Source organism: Vipera ursinii, assembly GCF_947247035.1.
Source record: "Vipera ursinii genome assembly, chromosome: 10".
Taxonomy (NCBI): domain Eukaryota; kingdom Metazoa; phylum Chordata; class Lepidosauria; order Squamata; family Viperidae; genus Vipera; species Vipera ursinii.
The window spans coordinates 17,579,278-17,592,652 of NC_139520.1; the positions used below are offsets into that span (position 1 = coordinate 17,579,278).

Sequence of the window (13,375 nt, forward strand, 5' to 3'; positions counted from 1 at the left end):
GCTGTAAGATGAGGACTACCTGTAGTATCAGAAGGATTCCCAGGCAGTAGAACTTGTAGTTCAAAACCAGCACCATTAACTGCCCCAGTCGGAACTAAGACGTCCAAGTGGACGGAAAATTGAAACCTGGAAAATCTGCGAAGTGTGACAAGCAGTATTAATGCCTCCCACTTCGACTCAATAAATCAAAACAGATTTAGAGGAACTATTAAGACTCATGTCAAGAATCCACACTTCACTTTAATAACTCCCCATTAACATATTTAACTGCTGGGCTGTATATTTTAAACATTTCTTACTATTGGGTATACGAGTAATTAGCAGCTTTTAAGAAATGCATTAATAATCAGAGCGACGTGGAGGGGAATACAGAATATCAGTGTTGGAAAGGACCTTAGAGGTCTTCTAGTCCAACCCATTGCTCAGGCAGGAAACCCTATACCATTTCAGACAATCTCTTCTTTAAAACCTCCAGTGACGGAGTACCCACAGCTTCTGGAGGCAGGTGGTTCCACTGGTTAACTGTTCTCACTGTCGGGAAGTTTCTCCTTAGTTCTAGGTTGCTTCTCTCCTTGATTAGTTTCCAGCCAATGTTTCTTCTCCTGCCTTCAGGTGCTTTGGAGAATAGGTGTATTCCCTCTTCTTTGGGAAAAGATACAACATTTAGTGGAAGGTTCATTTTTTTTTATAAAAGGGAGGGGATCGAATTGTTGAATAGTGTGGTGCTGAGGACTTAAATGCATTGTAGGTTTGGAGAAGAAACTATCAGAGGATTAGGGAGAGGACATTAAGAGAGTAACAATGTGTGTAAGCAAAGAGTGAGAGAATTCCCATCTCTGAAAGGTTTACAAGGGTGCACAAACTACACCTCCACTGAGATGTGGAGGTGTCTCCAAAGGTCCTGTGGGCTGACCAGGACTAACCAGACCCTGCTTAGCTTCTCAGCTAGACAAAGTCCTCTCAATGCTGTCATCTAGCTTGGTTGCCACCCAAAAAGGGCTTCAACAGTTGCTGCTGAATTTGCAATTTTTAATATAACCGAAGGGGGAAAATTAATAAATGTGTGGTTCTAATCATATTCTTACAGTGTAAGTAATTTAATTTCATTTTAATTAAGCTTACATTTCAGTTCAATCAATTTCCGGTTTTGTCCTGATTTTGCCCGCTTTGGGGAAATGCATCTTCGCAAGGACAAGGGTGGATCTTCACCCAAAACCCTTTGAAGGTCCTGGCTGGATAGGTGACGCTGGGAAGCCATAATGTTGGAGACATTAGGTTGGACAATAGGAATGATGGAAGACCTAGCTGGCACAGGAAAGCCTGGGGGTCTTTACAAGTCTTCAGAGTAGATTTCCCCCCCCCCCAAAAAAAAATCTGGATCTAAGGAAACCAGAGCTGAAACTTATATGCCAACTTACACCAAGCTCCAATTGAGTAACTATGTCAACTTCCTGCATGCTAGCTTAACACCAGGATGAAATAGTACTGGGAAACTTCTTAAAATTATCTGCCATTGTCAATGGGTAAGATTTTCACCCATCTTCTTCTGAAGGAGTTGTTATGCATTCACCAGAAGTTCTCAGGGCAAGAAAGTAGATTATATGGCTGTTCTGCATTATGAGAATCCAGCCAACTGTGGCCTATTTATTTATTTATTTGATTTATATACCGCCCTTCTCCTGAAGGACTCATCCAATAAGCCAGGATTAATTCAACCATAGTTTAGTGCAACACGTGAGCCCAATCTTGAAAAGCATGCTGCCTACAACGCCGAGAAGTCTTAGAGGCAAGTGGAGGGAAAAAAGATGTGTGCTTTCAAATACGAATCACATTCTGTGTTTCCTACCTGTGATAGCATTTTTGCTAATCCTCCTCTCCAGTAAGATGGGGGTTGGAAAAGAATGGAAGACCTCACCATGGGGAACAGGAACTGCACCTATAAGAGACAGGAGGCAGAGAAACTCAACTCCTCCCCACGTGGCAAGGAGTCTTCATGGATGAATTCAAAACAAAGTCCTGCCATGTGCAGAGAAGGTAGGTGGATGGCACTGGGTTAGAAGGAGGGCTATGAAAAATAGCATCATGTATTCCCTCGCCCTCTGCCTTCATCCATCCTGGCCATGGAAAGGAAACCCTGTGCCCTCACCATTCAGAGGGAGGGAGGGAGAGAGGAAGGAAAGGGGATAGAGAGATGGAAGGAAGGTAGACAGAGAGATAGGAGGAAGGGAGGTAAATTGAGGGAAGGGAGGGAGGGAGGGGGAGAGATTGAAGGAAAGTGGATAGATGAAGGAAGGAAGGAAGGATGGAAGAAAGGGAGGGAGGGAGGGAGGGAGGGTGGGAGGGAAGGAAGGAAGGAAGGAAGGAAGGAAGGAAGGAAGGAAGGAAGGAAGGAAGGAAGGACATCACATTTCAACTGGATCTTTCAAAATGCTTCAAAATGTACACCCCTTTCCAACAATAAGCTCCACATTTCCAACGCTGTAACAAAGATTTAGATTTAGATAACCGTGAGTTCTTTTTTTCCCCAGATCCTTTGATAAACCTTTATGCCATCAAACTGGAAGGCAACTACCCCAACCAAATCCCTAACACCAAGACTAACTTTTGTGTATTCTGATTGAAACCATTGTTCTCTACTGGAATGGGGGGAAAGATCACAAAGAACAGCTGAAACGCAAGGAAGTCCCAGAATGCTGAGCCTCCTTGTTCTAAATCGGGAGCAACATTATACTTCTAACTTGCAACTTAAAAGGTTCGGTGGCAATCGAATAAAATCTGCTGCAAAAGGACCCTTTTTAATGGGCAGCCTTGTAGCTTCGTAGGCCCGTTTGCAGCCTCCCTGAGGCTCACAGTTCAATTTCCGTTGACCTTTAATTAAAGACAATGCACTAAATTGACACCCAGAGATTTAAAACTGCAATATAAATTTGGCTCCATAACTAGCATCCAAATAATTTTTTTTGTTTGCCGCTTCCTCTTGCTTAAATGCAACAATTTAATAAGAAAGGTTGTTAACGACATGATAAATCTTGACTCTCGGTCCTTAAAAGAGGCTGAGTTAAAAAAAAGAAATAAAGGCCTGGCTAGGGTTTTGCACCACTGTAAGGAAATAACCGAGAAGCACAACGGCTATCAAGTATGTTTCTCCTTTGTCTCCATCCTTCTAGAAAGTTCAGACAAGAACATTTCTCCTCCTAGTTCTCAGTCCGTCTAGGTCAGGGGTGTCAAAGTGCCGGCCCGCAAGCCGGATGCGTCATCCCAAAGCCACACCCACCCCATTGCCGGCAATGGCAAAACCATCCCAATACGTTGCGTGACATCACGTGACGTCGCGAGTTTGACATGTCTGCTCTAGGTGGTTCAAACTAAGAAGTACCAACCATGAGCAGCAGAATGCACCTTGTAGGAGATGGCCAGGCTGAGCCTGAGGGAGGGGTCAAATGCACCATACGTCTCGAGTCTTTTCACACTCACAAGAGATCTAAGTCCAGCCCACCTTGAATTTGCTTTGGCCGTTCAGATTCTTGTAGAGAGCTTAAGCTTACAGTAAATCTTTATACCCCATTTGAGGCACTTGGATTTTCTGATTTCCCTTCGGCTTTGATCTTCCAAGGGAAAACTGGATAGTCCTCCCCCAAATCTGAACCAATCACGGCAGGTGCCAATATTGGAACTGCAAATGGGGATTGGTTGATGAACCTAATTGTGACTGTGGGAAAATTCCTCAAACGTTTCACCATATTGTGATGAAATGTCCTCCCACCACCACCTCAGAAGGTTCTTTAGATGCCTGCAAGTTCTACATCATCTTGAAGGCACTGCTGTTCCAATAGGTAAACAATCTAGGCCAGGGGTAGGCAACCTTGGCTCTTTTATGACTCGTGGATTCAACTCCCAAAATTCCTGAGCCAGCTGGGTCAGGAATTCTGGGAGTTGAAGTCCACGAGTCATAAAAGAGCCAAGGTTGCCTACCCCTGATGTAGGCTTATAGGCTTAGCCACGCTAATAACTGCTCATACATAATTAAATTTTATTCGTCATTTTATCCATCACTCGTAGTGTGCTTTTTTTTAAAAAAAAACAATTAACTGTTCTGGTGTTTTATATTTTGATGGGCATGTTATGGGCTGTCTCTGTGAATTGTATGCATTAATGCTGTGTTCTGAGATATTTGCCACAGCCTTGTTGCTTCTGTAGGTTAAATTGTCTCTTCTTTGACTATTACCTAATCTGAGGGGTCCTTGGTGTTCTCTGAGCTTGCTTGTTTTCTCGAAGATGCTTCATTACCCAAACTTGGTAACATCATCAGAAGGGAGTTTGCTCTCTCTTTACGTACAACACCCCTCCCTTCTAGCACTGATGATGCTACCTAGTTGAGTCATAAAACGACTCAACCTTTCTGCAAGAAAACCACCAACCTGAGAGAGCACCAACCCTGAGCTACAATTACTCTCCTTTATCATTACCTAATTTGTAGTTCCACCTGCTTCTCCTGTCTTTCAGAGAAGAACATTCTCACGGTTTACTACAGCAGGGCAGGTATGAATAGTTCTTATAGATGACACTGATCTGCTCAGACTTGCAAAGTGGCTTCAACCCATTTCCCCCTTTTCCCCCGTTTTGACCAGAGATCTGTGATGGTACATCAAATAGTCATTTTTCTACATATCTCGCCAAAGAGAAGAATTGTGCTAGCAAAAACACTCCAGCTTCAGCAGCCTGGGGGATAGATGACAGCGATGTATGCCTGGAACTGATCTCAAATGATCGTCCTCACAGTAAATTCTGGTTATTTTAAACATGGCTTGTTGGACCAGGCATGATGGTTTGGCTCACTGGTAACATAATCATAAGCCATGGTTTATAAATCAGAAGAACTGGAAACACCCCCCCACACACACACACACACAATGTGTTCCTCTACAAGCAGAGAGAAAGCACATTGTGGTATTCCTCAATACTGGGGATCCAGCTACTGATTTCACATTTTTGCTCTAATTTGGCAGAAACTGAAGCCCTCCCCAAAGGCTTTGTGATGTTACTTAGGTGGAAGAAGGGAATGGATATCCGGGGCAAATACTACCTGCCAATCAAAAAAACAAAAGCAAAACTCCGCACATCAAGGACGCAAGGGTTCTTCCCCTTCAGGACAAGCCTTTTGTATGTTTGTGTGTAATCTCAGATTGATTTACATAGGACAAATGCTGAAGCACACATTCTTCTCTGCAATATTGTGAAGTGGTATCGTCCCGGGAGGATTTAGACCATATGGTTGATGTAAACCAAAGGCAGAGACAGTAGCTTTTCCCTTGGGTTTTTTGTAGTCACTGAAGAGAAAGCCCTGTTAGCAATTAAGAGTTGTACGCTGATCTTCCTCTCCAAATAAGTCCTCGGCTTATGACTGATCACTTAGTGACCGCTCGAAATTATGATGGACCCCCGAAAAGCTACTTACGACATAGTTTCGAAGTTCCAGTCTCGGACACAACACAAAGGCACCCATCTACAGGGAGTTCTTGACTTACAAGAGTTTGTTTCGTGACCATTCCAAGTTATGACGGCACTGAAAAAAGTGACTTAGGACCATGTTTCACCCTTATGACCGTTGTGCCATCCCCACGGTCGCGTGATTTACATTCGGATGGTTGACTCACACTTATGATGGTTGCAGTGTCTCCGGGATCATGTGATTCCGTTCTGTGACCTTCTGACAAGCAATGTTATGGGGGAAACCAGGTTCATTAACAGCCACACTACTAATTTCACAACTGCGGTGATTCACTGAACAAATGTGGGAAGAAAAGTCATAAAATGGGGGCGAAACTCACTTAGCAAATTTCTCACTTAGCAACATTAATTTTGGGCTCAAAAGCTGAGGACTACTTGTACAATAAATAAAGAAGAATATTTGTAGCTCAGGGTTGAAATGAGGGGTCCTTGTCGCTCTCCGAGCTGGGTTGCTTTCTTGCAGATGTTTCATGACCCAAACTAGATAACATTATCAGTGCTGGTAGGTGACATCAACACTGGGTTACATCACCGCTAGCACTGATGATGTTACCTAATTTGGGTCATGAAACATCTGCAAGAAAACAACCAAGCTCAGAGAGCACCAAGGACCCCACAGTCGTCGCCATCCTCCTCCTCCTCCTCCTCCTCCTCACAAATTCCACTCTCTTCTAGCACTAGTTTAGGTAATAAAACATCTACAAGAAAACAACCAAGCACAAAGAACACCAAGGACCCCACAGTCCTCTTCCTCATCATCATCTTCCTCCTCCTCCTCGCAAATTCTACTCTCTTCTAGCACTGATGACGTTACCTAGTTTAGCTAATAAAACATCTGCAAGAAAACAACCAAGCACAGAGACCACGAAGGATCCCACAGTCCTCTTCCTCATCATCATCTTCCTCCTCTTCTTCCTTTTGGCGTTTACTTACAATTTCTAGGGGGCGAAAAACAGCCCACAGCGAACAATGGGTTCACTTAATGACTGCAACATTCACTTAATGACTGTGGTGTTCACTTAACAACCATCACAGAGAAGGTCATAAAATCAAATCTGGCCATTTGCTGACCCATTTTACGACCACGACAACTTGCATCAGTCATTGCCAGGCTCAACTGATAGGGTATCAATTATCTAAATTTTTTTTTAAAAAAAAAGGTCAAAGACAGCAGACTCCCAAGAAAATTTCACTCTGCCATTATAATTAAAGCTTCCCTTACACACATGCCTGCATAGTGTGCAAACTTTAAGGAAAGTGTGCCACATTAATTAGCAGGTGTTGATGGATATCCAACCTCACGTTAACTCCAGGCTGGTCACCGCTCAAAGCTCGCGCCTGATTACCGAAAAGATTATTTGATTCAATCACTTCCTTTTTCTACCTCTGTATGCAAATACGAAACCACTTGGAAATGTTTAAACAGGGCTAATCACAGCCACCTATGAAAATTGATTTGGGGGGGCTGAAAGGAATCTTAACACGGTTAAAAAGGAGCAGAAACAACAGGAGGCTGAGATGACAGCCAATTACGAAGGTATCAGGCGAAATGAAAATGTTGACACAATAGCTGCAAAAAAAAAAAGATGTCGGTGAAAAGGATTCTTTCATTATTCAACTACCAAATGAAAGAAGGCTGGGGATAAAATGTAAAAAAAAAAAGAAAGAAAGAAAAGAAAAAGAAGCAAAATGTGACTGAATATATTAAGGAAAATTATGCTTTATGCTCAGGGACGTCAAGGAACAAAGCAACGTAGCATTGGATCAAATGTGCTCAGGTAGAAGTGATGAAAGGGACACCAAAGAAGGGGGCACTGATATTTTAAAAAATCAGCTTTGTTTCGGAAGGGCTCCACCAAAAAGGAAGAAATATAAAGCTTATAAATCTTGTTCATACATAATATCGGCTGGGTTCATTGATTTATTTGTATCCCAACGGTATTATTTTTATAAATAACTCAAGGCAGTGAACATATCCAAAACAACTTCCTCCTTCTATTTCCCCTACAACAACAACAACAACAACCCTGTGAGGTGCGTTGGAATGAGAGAGAGTGACTGGCCCCAAGTCACCCAGCCAGCTTTCAGTGCTAAGGCAGGTTTAGAACTCCCAGTCTCCTGGTGATTGGCCCAAGGTCACCCAGCTGGCTTTTGTACCCAAGGTGGGACTAGAACTCACAGTCTCCAGGTGATTGGCCCAAAGTCACCCGGCTGGCTTTCATACCCAAGGTGGGACTAGAACTCACAGTCTCCAGGTGATTGGCCCAAGGTCACCCAGCTGGCTTTTGTACCCAAGGTGGGACTAGAACTCACAGTCTCCTGGTGATTGGCCCAAAGTCACCCAGCTGGCTTTCATACCCAAGGTGGGACTAGAACTCACAGTCTCCAGGTGATTGGCCCAAGGTCACCCAGCTGGCTTTTGTACCCAAGGTGGGACTAGAACTCACAGTCTCCTGGTGATTGGCCCAAAGTCACCCAGCTGGCTTTCATACCCAAGGCAGGACTAGAACTCACCATTTTCTGGTGATTGGCCCAAAGTCACCCAGCTGGCTTTCCTACCCAAGGTGGGACTAGAACTCCCAGTCTCCTGGTGATTGGCCCAAAGTCACCGAGCCCACTTTCATAGCTAAGGTGGGACTAGAACTCCCAGTCTCCTGGTGATTGGCTCAAGTCACTCAGCTGCTTTTCATGCTTAAGGCAGAATTAAAATTAAGAACTTGAAGTGCCTCCATCCTAAACTATAGTTTTTTGTTGTTTTTTTCTCAAGGAGGTAGTAGAAAGAAATATGATTTCGATAGTCTAATCATGGATAAATAACAGCTTTCAAGAACGGTATGTCTTCACTGGGAAAAAAATTAATCCAGTGTTCTCATCCAGTATCCTTTTTAAAAGGAAAAAGGAAAAAGAAAGAAAGAAAGAAAGAGAGGTGAACAGTTGGCGAATCTCCTGAACTACTTTAGACCTCGTTTAATGCTAGCTATCCTCTCAAGCCTTTCCAGGGAAAGCCAAACCAGAAATGTGTTTCTTGTTTCCTCAGCTGCTGCAGTTTTTCAGGGCAAAAAAATTCCCACCTAAAAATTGGATAAACGAATACATCAAGAAACAAGCGCACGCAGCCTATTTGTTCTTCACAACCAATTAACGTGTCTGCTTATTCAAAACATACCGGGATTTCAAAATAGGAAACATGGTTTAAATCAATTCTTCCAAAAAGACTTTTCCTTTGGGAATTTCCATTATCTCAGGGTTTTGGGGTGTTTTTTTTAAATCAATCCACCCAAACACCAGTCACGTTTACTACCAGGATGCAAAGAATTGTGTTAAGACCAAAGGATAGGATGTTTTCAGTGGGAATGTCAATTTGTAATATTGCCAATATCAGTATACGCCTTCCACTTTTTGTAGCTAATTGTACCTTTGCTTCTGCCTACCTTTTTTCTTTCTTTCCTTCCTTCCTTCCTTCCTTCCTTCCTTCCTTCCTTCCTTCCTTCCTTCCTTCTCTTCTTCCTTTTCTTTCTTTCTTTCTTTCTTTCTTTCTTTCTTTCTTTCTTTCTTTCTTTCTTATCTATCTATCTATCTATCTATCTATCTATCTATCTATCATCTATCTATCTATCTATCTATCTATCTATCTATCTATCTATCTATCTATCTATCTATCTATCTATCTGGTTTATATGGCCGCCCACTCACTCTCAGCGACTCTTGGTGGCTTACAAAAATAAGAACTCAATATACAAACAACAAAAACAATAACCTGTCAACCTCCTGACGACAGCAGTCAGTCAAGGAACCCACTTGATGGGCTCCCCACCCCCACTCTGGGTTCCCCAGGCCCATTGGCAAAACCAGGTCTTCAGACTGTTACGAAAGCATATCAAAGTGGGGGCCAATCTAATCTCTGTGAAGATGATTTTCCAAAGAGGGAGCCACCACGGAAGGCCCTTCTTCTGGGTCCCACCAGCTGGACCTCCTTAGGAGACCTGCAACATTCCCTGCCTTCCTCCTCTGGTGGGTTGGATGGGTGTAACCAGGAAGAGATGGTCCTTCAGATAACTGGTCCCAAATCATGAAGGGATTTAAAGGTAACATGAATTGAACTGCACCCGGAAGCAAATTGGCAGCCAGTGCAGCACCTGCAAGAGAGGCGACACATATGCACTCCTGGTTTTGCACGCAAACATGCAAACTGCTGCATTGTGAACCAATTGGAGCTTCTGGATGCTTTTCAAGGGCAGTCCCATGTAGAGGGCAGCCCCATGTAGAGGGTACCAAAAAAGCTTATGGAAGTAGGGAAGATCGTAAGGCTCCTCTCAAGTTCAAAAGTTTGCAATGGGTCCTACAATATCTTAGAGGCATTGAGACTGCAATTCCCAAAATTGCCAGCTGTCATGGGTCTTGAATTTATTTCGCAAAAGCTCTGTCCAGCACCAGTTTGAAGAAAAGACCAGCACACAGGGATAACATCAAGGAAATAAGAGAGCAGAACTGTCCAATTCAAAGGAACAACAATGTGAAACATGATTTAATTAAAGAATGCTGGATAGAGATTTAGAGTCTGTAATGTATCCATAATTAATTAACATAGTCAATTGTGAAGTCCAGAAATATGTTCATTTTCATGTAATGCTTCAAAAACCATCTGTCACATTTTAAAGTTTAGCTGTCTTAATTCTTCCATGGTCCACTATTCCTTTCCGTATCAATTTCAAACTTCCCCAAGCCAGAATGTGTTGGGATTACAACCTCCATAATCCACATCCAGAATTCCCAGTAACAACAATAAGACCAGTGTTGGCTCACTTCCCCCCCCCCCCAAATGCTTTGGACTGCAACTGCCTTCAGCCTCAGTTGACCTGGTAAATGCTTGGAAATAATGGAAAATAATAAATTAGGGTATGAAAAAAAATATCCCAGATGAAGAAAGATAACATAGACATTTCTCAGATACTTAGTGCAACCCGCAAACACGGACATTAACTTCATCTGAGATGGCAAAGTGTAAAAACTTGGAAGATCCCGAGCGACAATTTACAACACAGTCCCTTTCAGCAGTTCCAAGAAGGCGCCACACCCTTTTGCACTACTCAGTGCAAATGGGCGTGGAACTTTCTTGGTTCCAAAGGTGAAAACAAAACAAAAAAAGACGAGCACTTGTTCCTCATTGTTCAGAAATGTAGAACATGGAATTACAGAGTTATGGCATGTGCTTATGTGCTATAAAACTTTCTGAAAATAAGAATTGCTCAACAGTGGAATTCACAACCTAGGGCAGTGATGGTTAGTCCCCTTTAAAGGATACTTACAGACACAGAATGGAAAGTCATCTGAGAGGACAGGTTTGAATTCCTATACTAGAGCTTTTCTACTTCTACTTTGCTAACGTAGAGCTCTAGACTCGAATGTTTCACTACATTTATTATCTGTTAGCTACTATCAGTCCCAGAAGCGGAATAAAGCAGATCTTAAATGCAAGAGACAGTTATCAAACAGAATAACAGAGTTGGAAGGGACCTTGAAGGTCTTCTAGTCCAACCCCCTGTTCAAGCAGGAAATCCTATACCATTTCAGACAAACGGTTGTCCAAGCTCTTCTTAAAAACTTCCAGTGTTGGAGCACTCACAGCTTCTGGAGGCAGGTTGTTCCACTGATTCATATTTTTAACTGTCAGAAAATTTCTCCTTTATTTCTAGGTTGGTTCTCTCCTTGATTAGTTTTCGCCTGTTGCTTCTTGTCCTGCCTTCGGGCGCTTTAGAGACTAGGTTGACCCTGTCTTCGTTGCGGCAGCTATTGGAAGACTGCTATCATATCACCCATAGTCCTTCTTTTTATTAAACATACCCAATTCCCACAATTGTTTTGCATATGTTTTTAGCCTCCAGGCCCCTAATCCTCTTTGTTGCTCTTCTCTGCACACTTTCTATAGTCTCACCCTCTTTTTTAATAACATGGCTACGAAAACTGGACAGAGTATTCCAAGTGTGGTCTTACCAAGGCATTATCAAGTGGTATTACCACTTCGTGTGATCTTGCTTCTATCCCTCTGTCCTTGTGTTACATTCTACATCTCAAAAAGGAACTGTGGGGAAGGAACGCCTTTGATCTCTTCATCTTAAGACAGGTAAACGTAAAGGTAAAGGTTCCCCCGCACATGCGTGCTAGTCGTTTCCAACTCTAGGGGCCGGTGCTCATCTCCGTTTGAAAGCCAAAGAGCCAGCGCTTGTCCGAGGACATCTCCATGGTCATGTGGCCAGCATGACTAGACGCCAAAGGCACACGGAACGCTGTTACCTTCCCACCGTAGTGGTCCCTATTTTTCTACTTGCATTTTTACGTGCTTTCGAACTGCTAGGTTGGCAGAAGCTGGGACGAGTAACAGGCGCTCACTCTGTTACGCGGCACTCGGGATTCCACCCGCCAAACTGCCGACCATCTGATCGACAAGCTCAGCGTCCTAACCCACTGAGCCACCACGTCCCTTCTTAAGACAGAAGAGGGGCCAATTTTCAATCTTAAATGCCTGCACATTACATGCCCCCTTCCTTTCTTTCTTAGTGGGGCGGGAAACATCCGCATCATTAGGCATCTCCTGTGATGTTACATGCCAGCCTGACTGACTCCGACACCCCCTCTGGATTCAGATCCTGATGATGTCCATCACATCTAACCACAGTTCAGGCAGGAGACAGTCAAAGGCAGGATGGGGATGGAGAAGTGGGAGCCATTCTCAGGTCAGAGAAAGAAAGAAAGAAAGAAAGAAAGAAAGAAAGAAAGAAAGAAAGAAAGAAAGAAAGAAAGAAAGAAAGAAAGAAAGAAAGAAAGAAAGGAGAGAGAGAGAAAGAAAGAAAGAAAGAAAGAAAGAAAGAAAGAAAGAAAGAAAGAAAGAAAGAAAGAAAGAAAGCTTTTTTTTAATAGAACCTTAGCGTGTTCTACCCAAAGCTTTAAAAGGAAAGGAGGAAATCATAAGCAAAGCAAGGAGGGAATTCTAATCCTTGAAAAATGAAAACATGTCACAGGAATTCTTTCCATCATACCTAGACGATAATGCTATTATGTTATGGTTATTATTAAAGCAGAGATCATCTCCTCAACCCTGAAAGCTTAGCTTGGAAACAATTTCCCATCAGCTCCATTTTAGAGACTGGTTAGATTTATGAAGTTGGGGAAAGGAGGGACTTTCACTTGTTTTATTTTTTTAAAAAATATCCCAGAGGTCTTAGAAGGAAAACAAAGCAAACATATTTTTCCTTTCTATCTTCTCTTAAGAAGTCAGTCCTTCTGTTCAGGCTCTGGAGAAGTCGGGTAGGACTCCCCATGCCACTGCAGTTGTGAGAATGGGTGAGGGCTTTGCAGGGGTAAATGGTCCCCAAATTTGCAAAAGGACCATTCTTCAAAGGGGCACACATAAGCTGAATCTTCCCGGCATGTTAATGTTGATTAATGTAACCATGACTAAGGAGTTCTGCAAAGGAAGGAGACGTTTCTCTACCATAGTTATCGGTGTCCCAATTCCACATTAGGTTGAAGAATGACTTTTGGTAGTAGCTGGTAAAAGAGAGGGGGATAGATTTAAGATTTTAGGGAACGAAGGCTGCAATGCCTGGAAGACAAGAGAAAAAATGGGTATAGCTACGCTTGGGACTCAGATATTTGTCGTATGGGAATAGATATAAATATAGATATGGATGATGGTGAAAAAGAGAGATGACATAGATAGATAGATGTAGATGATGATAGAAGATAGATGGAAGATGGAAAATGGAGGAAGGTGATGGAAGATGATGGAGGAGGGTGGGAGGAGGAGGAGGGGGAGGAGGAAGGATAGATAGATAGATAGATAGATAGATAGATAGATAGATAGATAGAT

At 42.8% G+C, this 13,375-nt stretch overlaps 1 protein-coding gene across 2 annotated transcripts in view; it reads right to left on the reverse strand.

The window, feature by feature from the left end:
- The window catches only part of ZNF423 (zinc finger protein 423), a 223,763-nt gene that overhangs the window by 90,521 nt on the left and 119,867 nt on the right, over window positions 1–13,375 (reverse strand). The window contains exon 7 of one of the 2 annotated variants that reach the window (XM_083370194.1): window positions 1,847–1,936. The exons of the other annotated variant lie outside the window; for it this stretch is intronic. Within the exon in view, the coding sequence (XP_083226320.1) occupies window positions 1,847–1,936 (90 nt within the window). The remainder of the gene's footprint in view (window positions 1–1,846; window positions 1,937–13,375) is intronic. 2 annotated transcript variants of the gene reach the window in all.